This window comes from Megalobrama amblycephala, linkage group LG12 (genome assembly GCF_018812025.1).
Source record: "Megalobrama amblycephala isolate DHTTF-2021 linkage group LG12, ASM1881202v1, whole genome shotgun sequence".
In the NCBI taxonomy this organism is placed as follows: Eukaryota; Metazoa; Chordata; class Actinopteri; order Cypriniformes; family Xenocyprididae; genus Megalobrama; species Megalobrama amblycephala.
In genome coordinates, this window is record NC_063055.1 from 15,803,603 (window position 1) to 15,820,911 (window position 17,309).

At 42.1% G+C, this 17,309-nt stretch overlaps 2 protein-coding genes across 2 annotated transcripts; both read left to right on the forward strand.

Moving 5' to 3' along the window:
• The first annotated feature begins 1,064 nt into the window (after window positions 1–1,064).
• LOC125280606 lies at window positions 1,065–5,563 on the forward strand. The gene is made up of 5 exons (XM_048211261.1): window positions 1,065–1,278; window positions 2,555–3,212; window positions 3,327–3,641; window positions 3,769–5,294; window positions 5,430–5,563. The coding sequence occupies exons 1-4, from the start codon at window positions 1,261–1,263 to the stop codon at window positions 3,942–3,944; spliced, it is 1,167 nt and encodes a 388-aa protein (XP_048067218.1). The 5' UTR covers window positions 1,065–1,260; the 3' UTR covers window positions 3,945–5,294; window positions 5,430–5,563.
• Window positions 5,403–9,624, forward strand: LOC125280139. The gene is made up of 6 exons (XM_048210469.1): window positions 5,403–5,633; window positions 5,758–6,261; window positions 6,381–6,445; window positions 6,581–6,834; window positions 8,260–8,505; window positions 8,913–9,624. Exons 1-6 carry the CDS (start codon window positions 5,588–5,590, stop codon window positions 9,622–9,624), a joined length of 1,827 nt encoding a protein of 608 aa, XP_048066426.1. The 5' UTR covers window positions 5,403–5,587.
• Window positions 9,625–17,309: the final 7,685 nt, after the last annotated feature.

Below are 17,309 nucleotides of genomic sequence, written 5' to 3' on the forward strand. Positions count from 1 at the left end.
CTTAACAACAATGGCTGAAAAAAACATCTGTGCCAAGAAAAAAAAAAGAAAAGAAAAAAAGAAAAAAACATTTCATGCCCTGTAATAAAATGAAGCCTGGTGTGAGTATTTGTGTAATTCTTTATTTTATAGCGCAGTGTTTCCCAGCCTCCACAGCCATGTCAGTATTAAGGCTCAAACTTCCTTTATCCAAACCAAACTGCACATTTTTCCTGTTTTCTCATATTATACTGGATATTATGCTCAAATTGTAATTACAAGTAACACATTGCACATTTGTACTTGTATGTCAAAATTAGAGTTTCATGGTATTTTTTCACTAGTCTCCAAGTACTACTCGATTAAAAAGTATAGTCCATCCAAAAATGAAAATGTTTGTCATCATTTACTCAACCGTTCTGAAACTTCAGTATGTTTCTTTTCCTCTGAGAAGAAGATATTCTGAAGAACATTGGGAACCAGTAGAACTAATTTGGTGCCCATGACTTTCATTGTATGAAAAATACACTGATACATTAGTGCAAAAACTATGTCCCATAAAAATTAGTCATACAACTTTGAAATAAGATGCGGGCCATCAGAATTTTTATTTTTTTATTTTTAATGAACGGGCCGGATAACATGGACCCGCAAAAAAGCACATCCTGTTTTCAGTAACAAAAACAGGTTGTATTTAGTTAAGACTAAAATACCATTTAGAGAAATACCTGACAGTCCCATATGGTTTACGTAAATATTTCTTACACACACACACACATACACACACACACACACACACAATGTATGCCGTTATTTACAGTATATATATATAAAGAGACTTGTGTGTTCTTTGACCATCGTTGCACTAAAAAACAACCTACTTTCATGTCATGTGTCTTATAATGGTAAGTGAAACATCCAAAATTACTGTTGCATTAACGTTAAGATTTGAAAATCATTTCTCTAAAGTTATAGCTCGCATTTTACAATACAATTGTACCATTTCTGATCTTCAACATTGTAGGGCAGGGATTCCCAAACGTTTTTGTCAGCCAAACTCTGCTGACTTTCCTGTAGCGCTCCCTGCCACCTGTAGATCGTGGTTATTCATGGTTATGACAGCCAATCACGTTCCCGGCTGCAACCAAGAATCGAATGCTATGGCCAATCAGCGCTCGTATCACAACCATGATTCCCCCAGTAACAACCAGGAATCGACCAATCAACGTCGGAGACCTACATATATGGCTGGAGAAGGTGATGACGTTCATCAATTAACTTATGAGAAACATTTGCAAAGTAAGTAAGTCTTTTGTCGATAAAAAATAAAGTGGCAAATATATATAGATGTTAAATGAATAATCTGTTGCTCAGACTAGCTAATAATTCAGGTAATTAATACAAAATATTATTAAAAAATAAGGTATGTTATATCTCTATAGATTAGCCTATTGATAACGTTCATCGATTAACTTCTGACCAACATTTGCAAAGTAAGTCAGTCTTTTGTCATAAAGGGGCAATTATATATAGTTGTTTTGGTAACACTTTACAATAAGATTCATTAGTTAAACATTAGTAAATGTATAACTAACATGAACTAACCATGAGCAATACATTTATTACCGTATTTAATAATCTTTGTTAACATTAGTTATGATAGTTCACAGTGCCTTAACTAATGTTAACAAGACTTAATAATGTGTTAGTAAATGTTGAAATTAACATTAACAAAGATTAATAAATGCTGTAAAATAAGTGCAGTTCATTATTAGTTCATATTTACTAATGTAGTTAACTAATGTTAACTAATTAACCTTATTGTAAACTGTTACCTTTGTTTTAAATGACTAACCTGAAGCTCAGACTAGCTAATAATTCAGGCAATTAATACAAAATATTATTACAAAATATTATATATATGTTTATAGATTAGCTGACCAAGCAGAATATAAAGTATATACTGTTATAGTTTACTACAGCTTTACCAGCTGCATTAAAATGATTCTTACACAGTAATACATCACTAATTATAATCCAATAATATAGTGTACATTATGCTTCTACTTTTAGTACTTTAAGTATGTTTTGGTGCTAAACTTAGTTGTTTTAGCTAAGTAAAATTTTGAATGCATGACCTTTACATGTTATAGAGCAGAGGGTTTCAAAGTGGGGAAAATCATCAGGGGAGGTTAAGTGAATGGAAGTGAAAAATCCGTCTTCAAAAGGAGATAACATAGAAAAAAAAATTGACTTCAAAAGGTGGTAGAATAGACTAAACTTTCCCTTATCCACTACCCATTGCTTACTTGAAAAATCCTCTGTCTCAGGTGGGACAAAAGTTTAGTGGTATAATATGTATATAGTATTTAATGGTATAATAATTATTGAAACAATTTCCTCTTACTCTGGAATGATTCTGAAATGTTAGCTAACATTTTGAGCCTGTTGGAAATATACAGGCAAAGCATTATATAAAATCATCATCATCAAGGGTATCATAAATAAAGTAATGTAGTATACACAGCTGCATTAACTAATGTGTTACCAAATGTGTTTGTCTGTTTCTCTATAGTCTTTATATCTTCACATTTTAATTTTGATGGAACCGCGCTTCAGGAGACGGGCTGATGGCAGCCTGAATCTGGCTGATACATTGGAAGCGGCAAAGGTGAAGGAGGCCAACAAGGGAAAGCCGTACACGAGACCCCTGTCCCCGGAGATAGTGCTGAACAAGGCCAAGAAAAGCTTAATTCTGCACCACGGAGATCTAGCGAACCGAAAGCACCTGCTAGGTTTCTTTGAAATCCAGTTTGGTGTATTTCGTGGGCAAACATTCAGGTGGGTGGATGAAAATGCTCTGGGGTATGCTGCTTACCTGGTGGCAGCTATGAAGAGGGACCCCACAGGAGCCAGCAAAGACTCCCAAGAACATGCCCACAACAAGGGGAGTTTTAGGGAGTATATTGAGCTATTTCCTTCTGGCAGAATTGCCATTGCCTTGAAGGAAGAGCAATATGCTGAGAAAGCTCCCCAGCACGCTACCGCCACCCAGCTCACTCCTCCCACCCAGCACGCTGCCGCCACCCTGCTCACTCCCACGACCCAGCACACCGCCACCACCCATACTTCCACCGCCTCTCTCCGCTCCCTTTTGGTTACCAGGTTGCCTAACCAGAAAAGTCTGACCAAGACTGTAGAAAGGCTGGTTTCCCCCCACAAAGCCACACCTTGTAAGCAAACATTTATTTGTATAACACATTTGTAAACAAATTTTTTGGTTTGTTTAGGATTTATTGCTGTTCAGTAGTTATGTTTATCTCTTTGTCCTGTGTTTTGTTTTATAGCTTTGGCCCAAGCACGTGCAAAGCCCTCAGCCACCCTCACCCGCCCGACTGTGTTGATTGAGGGAGCCACAGGGCCCTCAGCCACCCTCACCCGACCGACTGCTTCCATTGATGGAGCCACAGGGCCCTCAGCCACCCTCACCCGACCGACTGCTTCCATTGAGGGAGCCACAGGGCCCTCAGCCACCCTCACCCGACCGACTGCTTCCATTGAGGGAGCCACAGGGCCCTCAGCCACCCTCGCCCTCCCCACTGATATAGATGACGGCACACTGCTGGCAGAGGCAACTATGTTTGAGGAGGCATATGTGGCATGTATGTTTATACTTAATTTAAACATACAACAAAATATTTTCCTTTCCAGGGATAATAAAGTGAAGCAATGTGAATTTATATATGTTTATTTATGTGTTCATTTCTGTTTTTGTTTTGTTTTTTCCAGCACGACGAGTCTGTCTTCCAGCTGGATGGATACACACCCTGCCTGAAGTGGATCAGAGGTGGATATCCAAAGCCCTGTTCAGGTGGACAGCACAGGGGCCATTGATTCTCCTTCCTTGGAGAATTACTTTGGCCATTCCTTGCTGCTCTGGATGCCACGAAAACTGTGGCAAGTGAAGCTGACCTGTCCCCATCCAGACTGTCAGAAAGACCTTCTGACCTCAGCTGGCTTGCATCAAAAGATCAGGCAGGTGGTTGCCTTGAGTAAGATGTACTTTGTGGCATCTGAGTACCTGGCCTGCCGAAGATGTAAGATGAAGGTCATCAGCTGGAGCCATGGTATCGTCTCCCAACTCGACATTGGCCACAGGGTGCAGTTCCCTTGCATTCTTACATTAAAACTTGCATGTGACCTGGAGGTAGTAAGTTTGATGCGTCAACGAGGGCTGGGAAACAGCAGCAGCCAGATCCAGCGCAAGCTGCAGGAACGTCATGCTGAGGTCTGGTTGCAAAAGACAGTCCAGTATCTGACAGATTGCATGGGGATTGCCAGTGCTGTCACGTCGAGCCTGATCCTGCCTGTGACATTTGAACCTGCTCCTTCAATGCCTTCTATCCCTAAGCACCGGTGGCTGATGCAGGTGTATGCCCAGGATGTCCTGCAAAGGCTGGATGAGATCAAGGCCTCTATCACATCACAATATGGTCGGATCTTAAAAATGGATTCTACTAAAAAAGTGGCCAGAAAACTAGCAGGACGTAGCTATGGCACAGCTACCTGGGCAACCAATGTTGGAAATGAGTATGGACAGGTGATCATGTCCGTACTCACAGCCAGTGAAGGTTTTGGTCTCGGACCAATGATTGAAGGCCTCATCAAGCGATACAAAGTGGCTGGGGTGGCTCCTCCTGAGGTACTGTATGTCGACCGAGACTGCTGTGGCAACACTCTTTTGAGGAGGATGTTTGAAGAGTGGGAGCAAATGACCATCCGGTTAGATGTATGGCACTTTATGCGGAGGTTTTCTGTGGGTTGCACCACCGACTCTCATCAGTTGTATGCCACATTTATGAGTCGCCTCAGCCACTGTATTTTCATGTGGGACCAGGGGGACTTGACGGCCCTGAAGAAGGCAAAGCGTGCAGAGCTAGAAGCTGACCGGAAACCATCATCCGAGGCTGATGTGCTGCGCTGTATCAGCCGTAGCGAGCTAGCCCTACATTGCAGGAGGACCACCCGTGGTACCAAGGAGACCTTGGCGATGATTGAGAGCCATATTCAGGCCTTTGATGGAGATGCTGGTCGTGACACTCTTGGAGTCCCACTAATAAACTCAGCCCGGATGAGGGAGATCTTAAAGTCCCAGCGGAAGCATGTGGCCTGCATCCAGGGTCCTCAAGGTGTGCAGCTCTACATGTAGACAGGCACTGTAGTGAAGGGAGGGCACCGGCTGCCAACCTACCGCTGTGCCAGAGGTTCCACTTCGCTTGAGTCTTTTCACCTGCACCTTAACAGATTCATCCCAGGTAAATAAGCAACTTAACCTGAATTATTGAAATAAGATTTTATTTAATTATATATTGAAATAATAATGAGAATTGTAAGAACATGTGTATTTATATGAAATTTGTGGTCTTTTTTTTTCTTTTTTGAATTTACAGGTACGCTGGCTAGTGACACCTTCTTCCAGGCGTATCTTTTGGATGGACTTGCAAGGTGGAATGAGGACCGGGCTGTGGCAGCAACAACTGATGAGCAGCAGCCACATTCCTACCATCATCTTCTGCATCATGCTGTCAATACTCTTGCAGAGAAGGTTATGGGCATGAAAATCACCCCTTATGTTGGGCAAAGAAAGTACACTGGTAGATAACTATTTGTTGTTTTTGGTGACAGTTTCATTCAAGTGTACACATACCATTTAACCACTCAGTTATAATATAATATCATGGTATATTATTTAATTGTCAATGTTTTAATATTTTAAAGGTGAGCTTATTGGAGTGGAATACCTTTACGAGCAAACTGGTAACGTTCTGCAGGACTACAAGTTGGCCATTGAAGAGTTAGAGACCACTGAGGTTGTTATAGAGGAGGATGAAGATTATGCTGAACTTGAGGAGTTTCAGGACATCACTGTCCCCACCGTTGACACAGAACGGACACCTGCTGCCTCTTCACAAGCATTAGTGTCTGCAGCATCATCTCCAACCCCTCCAGCAACCAGCCCCATGTCATCACTGTCTGTGGTCCCTCCATCACCAGTGACACCTCCTGTTTCCAGCTCCACGTCATCACAGTTTGTAGTCTCTCCATCACCAGTGAAATCTCCTGTTTCCAGCTCCACGTCATCACTGTCTGTGGTCCGTCCATCACCAGTGAAATCTCCTGTTTCCAGCTCCACGTCATCACTGTCTGTGGTCCCTCCATCACCAGTGAAATCTCCTGTCAATCTCCAATCAAAGCCATCACTCTCTCTTGTGGCACATAGCTGTGAGTTTTACCAAATTATTCATAGAGGTTTCTGTATTTGTTGTCAAACTAACTGTACATTTGTCATATTGAAAGACACAAATACAAATTTAAACTAAATATTTATCCTTTTCATGTAGTCCCAGTGGATCAGTTATCTGCAGAAACTGATCTTCCAACATCTGAAGAGAATATTTCACATGATGTAAGGGCACAGTTTCTTTTTTAATGTACATTTACATGTGTGTAAACAAAATCTGGGTTATGTTGGCTGTGCTTTCATGTAAATATTTATATTCATTGCTGCTATCAAAAGTTCCTAAATTATCTTTCATTTCAGGATTCTGTTGGTCCTGATAATATTGAGGGGTATGGAGCCGTGCAGGACTTGGCAGAGTTTTTGGTTAGCCTCAGAGACCACTGTCTGGCCTTGACTGGAGAAGAGTGTGTCAAGATCATCACCCTATGGCAGGCACTGGGGGAGTATGACAAGAAAAAGACCATTTACTCATCACGTCATCAAACCACCCTAAAACAGGGACGATTCAGGGCCACTAAGAAGATTGTGGCACCAGGTGTGGAGAGCACTAAAAGGTATCTTAAAGGTCCCGTCTTTCGTTGTTTTTTTGAAGCTTTGATTGTGCTTTATAGTGTGCAATATAACATGTGTTCATGTTTTGCGTGTAAAAAAACACAGTATTTTTCACATAATTTACTTATCTGTATACCGCTGTTTCCACTGTCATAAAAACGGGCTGATGACTTCCTTGTTCTATGAAGTCCCTCCTTCAGAAATACGTAACGAGTTCTGATTGTGCCAGCGGTTCCTGTGTTGTGATTCGACAGCAGCTTAGCGCTCCTTGCCCGGAAAGGTCACGCCTCTTACCATAACGTGGAGATGAACGAGCTCAGTGTTATTGTAAACATGTCTTTAATTTTACCCTATCATTTTGAGCCGGAATCAGACCCGGTGATTGGACTGCGGGATGAAAATAACAGCGTTTTGACGACATGGCGACAAACACACTCTACAAACGCAACTCTTGTGTATTCCTGTGGGTGGAGGTTAGTCAAAAAAACTGTTTTAGTGACGTCATTAAAGAAGGAAGTAGAGGGATGTAGTCCAAACTGGCCGTTCGATGTAGGCGACTTCTGTTAAATAAAATATCTCGCTTGGCATTGAACTTTGAGCTTTTAAATTTTAACAGATTTTATTTATACTCTAACAACAACATTACACACTAACTAAAGTTTGAAACATGGGATCACGAAGAACGGGACCTTTAAATTTAGCAAACACAGGGTCTTGATTGCCTTTGTCTAAAAGGTTTTGTTTAAATATATATAACTGGCTGAAATATCATCTCCAGCTTTATTTGTTTAGTAAGGATTTCTAGTAAAATTAGTAAAACCTGAAGGCTTCATAGCTAGTTTATCTTCCTGCAGCTTGTTAAGTTCAAACCTAGCCTAGTTATAACAAATTATTAGTTGTGTTTTACATTTAATGCTGACTTTATGTTATGTTGCTAAGTAAGTTACGTTGCTATGGACACAGTTCCAACTGCACATCAGACTATTCTATTTAGCAGAAGCAACACAAGCATTTCTTAATCAGTAAAGTCATTTTGGATCAATATTTTGTGTCAAATGATTTGTCTTACTGTCTGTTAGTAAGTAGCTGTGTAATAAGTGGAATAATATGCAGCTATTATTGTGAAAAACAAAAACAAAAAACTGACAGGCTGACTAACGACACCGTATAATGCAGTATAAAGCTGTAATAATGCCACAACACAGTAACCCAGTAGAGACCTAATTTACTGATATGATATTTCAACATCGAACTAGAAAACAAACAAGACAACATAACTATGCACAGATATTAAAAATTAACATCTAGACAACACAAAGCAAAACATACAGAATAGAAAAGGGAAAATAAAATAAAAATAACAGAGTAAGGATCACAAATCGAAAACAATCATACATTAATAATATTTATTCTTTTGTAACTTGCAGGTGTTTCGTTGGGGCTCATAGTCCTGCACAGTGGCCTGACTGCAACCGAGTGGTGGAGGCCATCTTCACAAGGCTCTGTGCTCTCTACCCAAATGCGGTGCGCTGTGATGGAGTGAGGGTGTCCCGCTTCACAATGGTAACACGTGTTTACAAGCACATTCGAGAGTGCATCCTCACCAATGCTAAGGTGATGAGCGAGACCACCATCCAGCTCCCTGAAGTGAACGCTGCAACAGTCACACAGTGGTGAGTAAATTAGCATTGTAACTGCTAAGCCTAAACCTAAAGCATCTGAGGGCTACACAGAGGGTTCAAGTAACTGACGCAGTTGACTTAATGTTAGTGACTGCTTTGACGGGTCTAGAAACAAATCAATTCAACAATTCAGCAATATGAAAGATAAGATTTATTGCTCAGGACATGGTCTTCAACAGACTACAAGATTCCATAATCCATAATAGAATGGTTATCTCAATTAAGTAGCCATTTTACAAAAGCAGTAATACATGAGACGAGGGTGTGATCAATTGCTATGTGATCTCAGCTGTGTCATGCTTCTGCATCATAGTCGTGATCAAATAGTAGTTGATCACACCATCTTTTGTATTATTGCTTAAATGTTTATTAATATTGGTTGTTTTATGTTTTCCCAGGTTCAGCAGGCGTTGCAAGTCTCAGGAACAGGAGATTTTAAAGCAGGGTATCCAAGCTCCAGACGCACCCATGGCAGGACCTGAGGAGCTTCCTGCGGCTATACAGAAAGGACCCACTCTCTATTCAGGCAATCTGGCTGAGCCTCACCTTTTTATCCTGCCACCAAACACTGCTGGGGAGGCAAAACTCAAGGGGAGGTCGCAACCTCAGGCCATCTCCAAGGCTCCACCATCACATCAAGGACTTCCTGTCATAGCACGTCCTATTGCACCAGCACTACCGTTCTCTCTCCCTTTCATTTTACCATCTGTGCAGCTTCCTACAGTGATAGACGCAAGTGCGCCATCCTCTACAGTGCCTGGTACCTCACAGGTGATGTTCTTCAACCTCCCATTACCTTCAGCTATGCCACCATCAGCTCAGACACAGACATCCAGTCAAGCTGTTCCTTACTCCACTCAGCAATACAGAAAGAGAAAACAGGAGAGGGAGCTCACTGGAACTGTCACAAGAAAATATGTGAGGAAGACAGATGTCATTCTTTGTAAAAAGTGTAAAAAAGAAAGACGGCCACCATCACATCTTCAGTACTTTGGTAACTGGTACTGCAAAGAGTCTGAGACTCAATCATACGGTGAATGGAGGGCTGTGCTGGAGGAACGAGGTTATAGGAAAAAAAAGCCAGGAAATGACAACCCTCCAGCTTCATAAAATTGCTCTTTCAGCACGTTTTTTTTTGTTGTTGTTGTTTATTTATTTGGTTAATGTTTGCATTATAGAGCAATTTACAAGTCTCCAACAATGACTAAAAAGTATAATAGGTTTCAAAAAAAAAAAATCTCTAAAAAAAAAATTTCAGGTATAAATGTGATATAATATAATATAATATAATATAATATAATATAATATAATATATATGTTTATTAGTGCTGTTCAACGATAACCGTGGTTACCGTGTACAAAATAAGAGTCTGTGTTTACGTAATATATGTGTGTTTGTTTTGTGTATAATTATTATGTATATATAAATATACACACATACATGTATATATTTAAGAAAAATATCTTATATTTCTATACAAATATTTACATTTATATATAATTTAAATATATAAAAATATAAATACTTTTATATATTTATACATACATGCTTATATTTCTTAAATATATACATGTATGTTTGTGTGTGTATTTATATATACATAATAATTATACACAAAACAAACACACATATATTACGTAAACACAGACTCTTATTTTGTACATGATAACCACGGTTATCGTTGAACAGCCCTAATGTGTGTAATATATATATATATATATATAAATAATGGTAAGTTTACCTTGTTATTCATGTGTGAGTTTTTTATTTTTATTTTCTCAGGCTGTTATGTCAAAATTGCACTGCAGATGTTTGTTTTGGTTTATTATTTATTCTTTTCTCAGGCTGTTATGTCAAAATTGCACTGCAGATGTTTGTTTTGGTTTATTATTTATTCTTTTCTCAGGCTGTTATGTCAAAATTGCACTGCAACTGTTTGTTTTGGTTTATTATTTATTCTTTTCTCAGGCTATGTCAAGTCAAAATTGCACTACAACTGTTTGTTTTGGTTTATTATTTACTCTTTTCTCAGGCTGTTATGTCAAAATTGCACTGCAGATGTTTGTTTTGGTTTATTATTTATTCTTTTCTCAGGCTATGTCAAAATTGCACTGCAGATGTTTGTTTTGGTTTATTTATTCTTTTCTCAGGCTGTTATGTCAAAATTGCACTGCTATTCAAAAAAAATTTTATTGACTAAAAATCTATGCAAATTAAAAAGGTTGTTAATCTTTGCCCTCACATTATTGTTTCTGTGCCTATTTGTATTCTCAAAATATTTGTAGCTGTGGACACAATATGTTTTTTTTTTTTTTTTTTTAAAACATACAAACATAACCGTAAAACAATAAAAACAGGGACAGTAAGAATAAGGCAGAAAATATCATTTATAGTTTCTATACTGTAAAAAAATAAAATAAAAAAGGTATCAATTTGCATATATTCATATATTCTGTTATGAAAACGCACCAAGAAGATGGCTATTGTTATTGCCGTGTGTTTATTGTCTTCACGTTTATTATAAGTCAAAACATTTCGGCTTTTTTTATCCAGTGACAGCTGGATGCCTTTGTCCATATAAGGTATTTCCTGGAGCGTCACAAATTAGTACTTTTACGAGTCCGTTTTGGTCCGCTTTGGGCTTTTCTGCGAGAGAGCGCCCTCCGCCGTCCGGTATGAACGAAACATACACAACGTGAGAGCGTTTACATTGGAGAGTGCCCAAATTAAAGTGCGGGGGGCCGAATTTACGTCTGATTAGAGTACGGGGGGCCGAATTTACGTCTGATTAGAGTACGGGGGGCAATGACGATGAAACACGCGGCGGCGTCAAAGGGACACGTTCCGCGAATAATGCAATGTAAGTCGCTTTGGATAAAAGCGTCTGCCAAATGCGTAAATGTAAATGAACTAAAATATTTACCTGAAATTCCACTGAGATTAATACAGTTAATATTTCAATAATTCAACAACACTTTCATGTTCACTGTTCTCTGATGTTGGTTAAATGTGACGTGCATGTAAACAAATTAAATATGTCATCTTTTTTTAGTGTTTTATTTGGATTGTTTTTACAGTTGTATGCTTTTCATCAACTCTAACAAAGCAATATTAAGTGAATGGAGTGAATGGAGGGGGGCGTAATAGGCGACAACATATGCTGAACAAACAAACAAAAACAAACCATTCATTATTTTTAACCATGTCAAAGAATTATTTCACCTGTCGCCGATTACGTTCCCCTCCAATACATTTCATATAGTAATATGACTCGTTGCGCTCTGTCTTGCTGCCTGTATCCACCCTTGTGTCCTTAAACATTCGTTTTTTGGGGTCGACAGTTTATAAAAACTTATTTCTGGGTTTTTTTTTTTTTTTTTTTTAGCTTGTTAGCTGTACTCCTTGTCACACAGCAGTTTTTAGGCAATATTAGGCTACACAACACCGGGGCTAAGCACATGGTGGCCTGCAAATCCCTGCCTAGCGCCGCCACTGATTTTACTCTTAATTTTATTACTGTTTCTTGTTGTAGTATTGTTTATGTGCACTGGAAGCTTCAGTACCAAGAAAAATACCTTGCGTGTGAAAGCACACTTGGCAATAAAGCTCTATATAGCTCTTTATGGTTATGATAATTGCTCTCATTGTGTCATGGCGACATCATGTGGTCAACATGTGAACGTGACGTGTGATTTACTGGAACTGACTGAAGTGGGACATTTAATTTATATTCCCAGGTCCAACCTCGTCTGGAACGCAGCATTAGTTGAGACTTGCAAAACAATGACTTGCTTCCACAACTGAGGCTACATGGGAGTATTTTGATCTAGTTGGAGAAATGTGTTTTAAAAACGAAATGATGCACTGTAGATAAGAGAAATGACCACTCCACCTTGTCAAACTTTTTTCTGCATCTTAGATGTTATTAAAAAAGGTGGTTTGTTTTCAGGCATGGAGTTTTATTATAAAAAGTTATTACATTTATCAACCTTCTTGTATTTGTTGAAGGATGTTCACACTTAAGAGTGATATAAGCGGTAGCCTATTTATATGATATATCTGGAAATTAAGTTGCTAACAAGCAAAGAAAAAAAAGCGCTATAGACAAGTGATTAGATAGTTAGCAGATTATCATCACTCAATGGCTGGCTGTCTAAGTGGTGTTTGCAGAATAATATAGGTTTCATAGACAAATGGAAAAGTTTTTGGGGTAGACCTGACCTGTTGAAAAGAGATGGTATTCATCCCTCCTGGGATAGTGCTGCTCTTCTCTCTAATATGGCACATAGTCTTAGAGCTAAAACATGACAAACTGGGGTTCAGGTCAGGAAGCAGACAGACTGGCTAAACCGACCGTCTGCTAGCCGTCTCACGTCACAGAAGTCAGAAAATTCCCAACACATAGAAACTCTTTCACCTAGATATTATCACATAGAGACTGTGTCTGTACCCCAAATTAGTAAATACAAAAAAACTATCAAACACATTTAAAGGTAAAAATTTAATTGATGTTCAACAAATAAAAAACAGAGATAATACTGATAAACAAATAAAGCTTGGGTTGCTGAATATTAGATCCCTTCCTTCAAAAGCACTTATTGTAAATGATATTATCACAGACAATAATCTAGATTTGCTTTGTTTGACAGAAACCTGGCCAAAACCAGATGATTACATTACTTTAAATGAGTCTAGCCCTCAAGGTTACGATTATCGACACAATACTAATCAGAAAGGCAAAGGGGGAGGTGTTGCTGTAATTTATAGTAATATCTTCAGTATTACTCAAAAGTTGTTCAAATATAATTCCTTCGAAGTGATGGTGCTTTATGTAACGTTATGTAAGCTGACATTTGTGCTGGCTACTGTATACAGGCCACCAGGGCACCATACAGACTTTATCAAAGAATTTGCTGATTTTCTATTGGAGTTTGTACTGGCTGCAGACAAAGTCCTTGTTGTTGGTGATTTTAATATCCATGATATGATAAAGCATTGGGATTGGCATTTATAGACATTCTAAACTCTATGGAGTTAGACAATACGTGTCAGGACTCACTCATTGTCGTAATCATACTTTAGATTATTGTCACATGGAATCGATATTGATGCCGTTGAAATTCTGCAGCAGAGTGATGACATCTCAGATCATTATTTAGTCTTGTGTATACTACATTTAGCCAAGGCTGCAAAACCACCACCCATAAATATGGTAGAACCATCATTTCTACCATTAAAGATTGCTTTAAAAATAATCTTCCAAATCCGTTTCATTGCCTTAGCATACCAGACAGTTTAGAAGACCTAGATGTTGCAACAGAAACTACTGACTCTGTCTTTTCCAGCACATTACCTCCTCTGCGCTTAAAGAAGATTAAGGAAACTAATCCATCGCCATAGTACAACAAGCACACTCGGGCTCTTAAGAGAGCTGCCAGAAAAATGGAGCGCAGCTGGAAGAAAACAAAACTAAAAGTTTTTCGCATTTCGTGGAGAGAGAGAATGATTACAGAAAGGCCTTAAAAATGCTAGATCTACTTATTCTTCAAATCTCTTAAGAAGAATAACAAACACAACCTTTGGTATTTATTTGATACAGTGGCTAAATTAACGAGAAATAGAGCTTCAAATTCCGATGTTTCCAAACAGCACAGCAGTAACTTTATGAACGTCTTTACTTGCAAGATTGACAATATTAGAGAGAAAATTATAACCATGCAACCATCTACTACTATCAGGATCACCATCTGTTCCTGTTACAATCCTGTCAGTTCCCGGACTACATTTCCCATCATCCCCCCTGTCAATCACATGCACTCACTCCACCAATCACCTGTTGCCACATACAGCCATGCACACTCCACACTAATCACCACACCCAGCTGATACGCATTACCTGGACTATAAAGGACTCATACACACACCACCTCACCGCGAAGTCTTGATTACCCTGGTATCATTTCTGAGCGTTTATATTCCTGTCTGTCTGTCTGTCTGTCTGTCTGTCTGTCTGTCTGTCTGTCTGTCTGCCTGCCTGCCTGCCTGCCTGCCTGCCTGCCTGCCTGCCTGCCTGCCTGCCTGCCTGCCTGCCTGCCTGCCTGCCTGCCTGCCTGCCTGCCTGTCTGCCTGCCTGTCTGCCTGTCTGCCTGTCTGTTCCCTGTTCCCTGTTACTGTCTGTTCCCTGTTACCCGAGGGTCGCTCACGGAATTTCTGGACTTTGCCCTGTTCACTGTCGGTTCACTTTTTACCGTGGGTATTGCAGAGGAATGCGACACCACGGTGAATCACGTCATGGCGGCCGCTAAAGAGAACACTCACAAAATGGCGGCTACCACAACAACATCACATCACGTCTCCGCTGATCACCCAGAGCAATGTCCCGTCTCCGCTGATCGCCCAGAGCCACGTCACGTCTCCGCTGATCGCCCAGAGCCACGTCACGTCTCCGCTGATCGCCCAGAGCCACGTCACGCCTTCGCTGATCGCCCAGAGCATCGTCCCGTCTCCGCTGATCGCCCAGAGCCACGTCACGCCTTCGCTGATCGCCCAGAGCATTGTCCCGTCTCCGCTGATCGCCCAGAGCCACGTCACGTCTCCGCTGATCGCCCAGAGCAACGTCACGTCTCTGGATCAGTCAGAAAGCAGCTAGGATTGCGTTCCAGTGTGGCTGATCCACCGCTGATTTCAGCGCGAGCGGCTGGTATTCCCAAGCATCAGCCGGCCGTTTCGCACTCAAGCCAGTCGGCCACTTCGCTCTCAAGTCCGGTGGCCGCTTCGCTCTCAAGTCCGGTGGCTGCTTCGCACTCAAGTCAACCGGCCGCTTCGCACTCAAGCCCGGCGGCCGCTTCGCTCTCAACTTCGTCTGTTTCAACGCTCTCAACTTCGTCTGTTTCAACGCTCTCAACTTCGTCTGTTTCAACGCTCTCAAGTTCGTCTGTTTCAGCGCTCTCAAATTCTTCGGTTGCAACGCACTCAAAGTCGCCGATGGTAACGCACTCAAATTCACCGGTTGCAACGCACTCAAGCGCCCTGGACGCGATGGACAAGATGGTTGCTTTGCCAGTGCCTACGGGCAAGATGGCCGCCCCTTCGGTGCTCACGGAGGTAGGGGGCGTTCCAACCATTGAGTCCGCTCCAGAACCCGCTTCAGTCAGTGAGTCTGCTCCAGAACCCGCTTCAGCCAGTCGGTGAATCATCGCCTCACTCTCGGAGGAGGAGGAGGAGGAGGAAGAAAGCGTCCTCCTCTCCTCAAGACGCAGACGCCCTTTCAAGAGGCCGCTGTGGGCCTGGGGACCATTCCAGAGGTCTCTCCTGCTCCGCCCAAGCATCTTGCCCTGCCGGCGCCACCTGTGCTCCTCGCCCTGCCGGCGCCACCTGAGCTCCTCGCCCTCCCGGCGCCACCTGAGCTCCTCGCCCTGCCCGGCGCCACCTGAGCTCCTCGCCCTGCCGGCGCCACCTGAGCTCCTCGCCCTGCCGGCGCCACTTGTATTCCTCGCCCTGCCAGCGCCGCCCAATCGCTTTGCTCTGCCAGCACCACCCAAGCACCCAAGGTGGGAACCCTGCACGGCCGCGGTCATCAGCGGCCTCCGAACTGCCTGTGGCTCCTGACCAGCCGTGGCTGCCCAAGCCCACCTGACCTGCCGTGGTGCCCAAGCCTGCCCGAACTACCTGACCTGCCGTGGTTGCCCGAACTACCTGACCTGCCGTGGTTGCCCGAACCACCTGACCTGCTGTGGCTGCCTGAGCCACCTGACCTGCTGTGGCTGCCTGAGCCACCTGACCCGCCGTGGTCGCCAGAGACTCTTGACCTGCCGTGGCTGCCCATAGCACCTGACCCGCCATGGCCACCTGTGGCACCTGACCCGCCGTGGCTGCCCGAGGCACCTGACCCTCCGTGGCTGCCCAGGCTACCTGACCCACCATGGCTATCTTGGAACTTGCATTGGAGACCCTGCTCCCGTCCAGACTCCAATGCACCCACCTCCCCTCCCTATTCGTGCCATTTACGGCGCGAGGACGCGCATTCCGGGAGGGGGACATTCTGTCAGGATCACCATCTGTTCCTGTTACAATCCTGTCAGTTCCCGGCCTACATTTCCCATCATCCCCCCTGTCAATCACATGCACTCACTCCACCAATCACCTGTTGCCACATACAGCCATGCACACTCCACACTAATCACCACACCCAGCTGATACGCATTACCTGGACTATAAAGGACTCATACACACACCACCTCACCGCAAAGTCTTGATTACCCTGGTATCATTTCTGAGCGTTTATATTCCTGTCTGCCTGTCTGTTGCCGTTACTGTCTGTTCCGTTACTGACCCATTGCTGCCTGTCCTGACCCTTGCCTTGTCTGCCGTTCTGTGAATGGTATCTGCCTGCCTCGATCTACTGCCTGTACCCTCACTACGATTCTGCCTGTCCCTTGCTGTTCCTGTTTGTTCCCGTTTGACCCTGCCTGTACGACCACGCTCAGTGTTAATAAAACGCTGCATTTGGATCCCCTGCCTGAGTCTCCCTTCGTAACAACTACAGTATTGCATCAGACAGTGCACTGTAGTTCGTTGCTATAAGCGAGCGAGGAAGAATTCTCTAAACTTATTAAATCATCAAAATCAACAACATGCATGTTAGACCCTATGCTGACTAAGCTATTGAGAGGTCATAGATCCTCTTCCTAATATCAATTCATCTTTATCACTAGGATACGTACCGAAAACTTTTAAGCTGGCTTATTATTAAACCTCTTATTAAAGAACCACAACTTGATCCTAGAGAATTAGT

Excerpts from the sequence above, each read along its gene's own strand:
- LOC125280606 (XM_048211261.1), top strand. Across the intron at positions 3,213-3,326 it reads CCCCCACAAAGCCACACCTT|CTTTGGCCCAAGCACGTGCA; the intron begins GTAAGCAAACAT and ends TTTGTTTTATAG. Across the intron at positions 3,642-3,768 it reads TGAGGAGGCATATGTGGCAT|CACGACGAGTCTGTCTTCCA; the intron begins GTATGTTTATAC and ends TGTTTTTTCCAG.
- LOC125280139 (XM_048210469.1), top strand. The coding sequence starts at position 5,588 with ATGGGCATGAAAATCACCCCTTATGTTGGGCAAAGAAAGTACACTG. Across the intron at positions 5,634-5,757 it reads TGGGCAAAGAAAGTACACTG|GTGAGCTTATTGGAGTGGAA; the intron begins GTAGATAACTAT and ends AATATTTTAAAG. Across the intron at positions 6,835-8,259 it reads GGTGTGGAGAGCACTAAAAG|GTGTTTCGTTGGGGCTCATA; the intron begins GTATCTTAAAGG and ends TGTAACTTGCAG.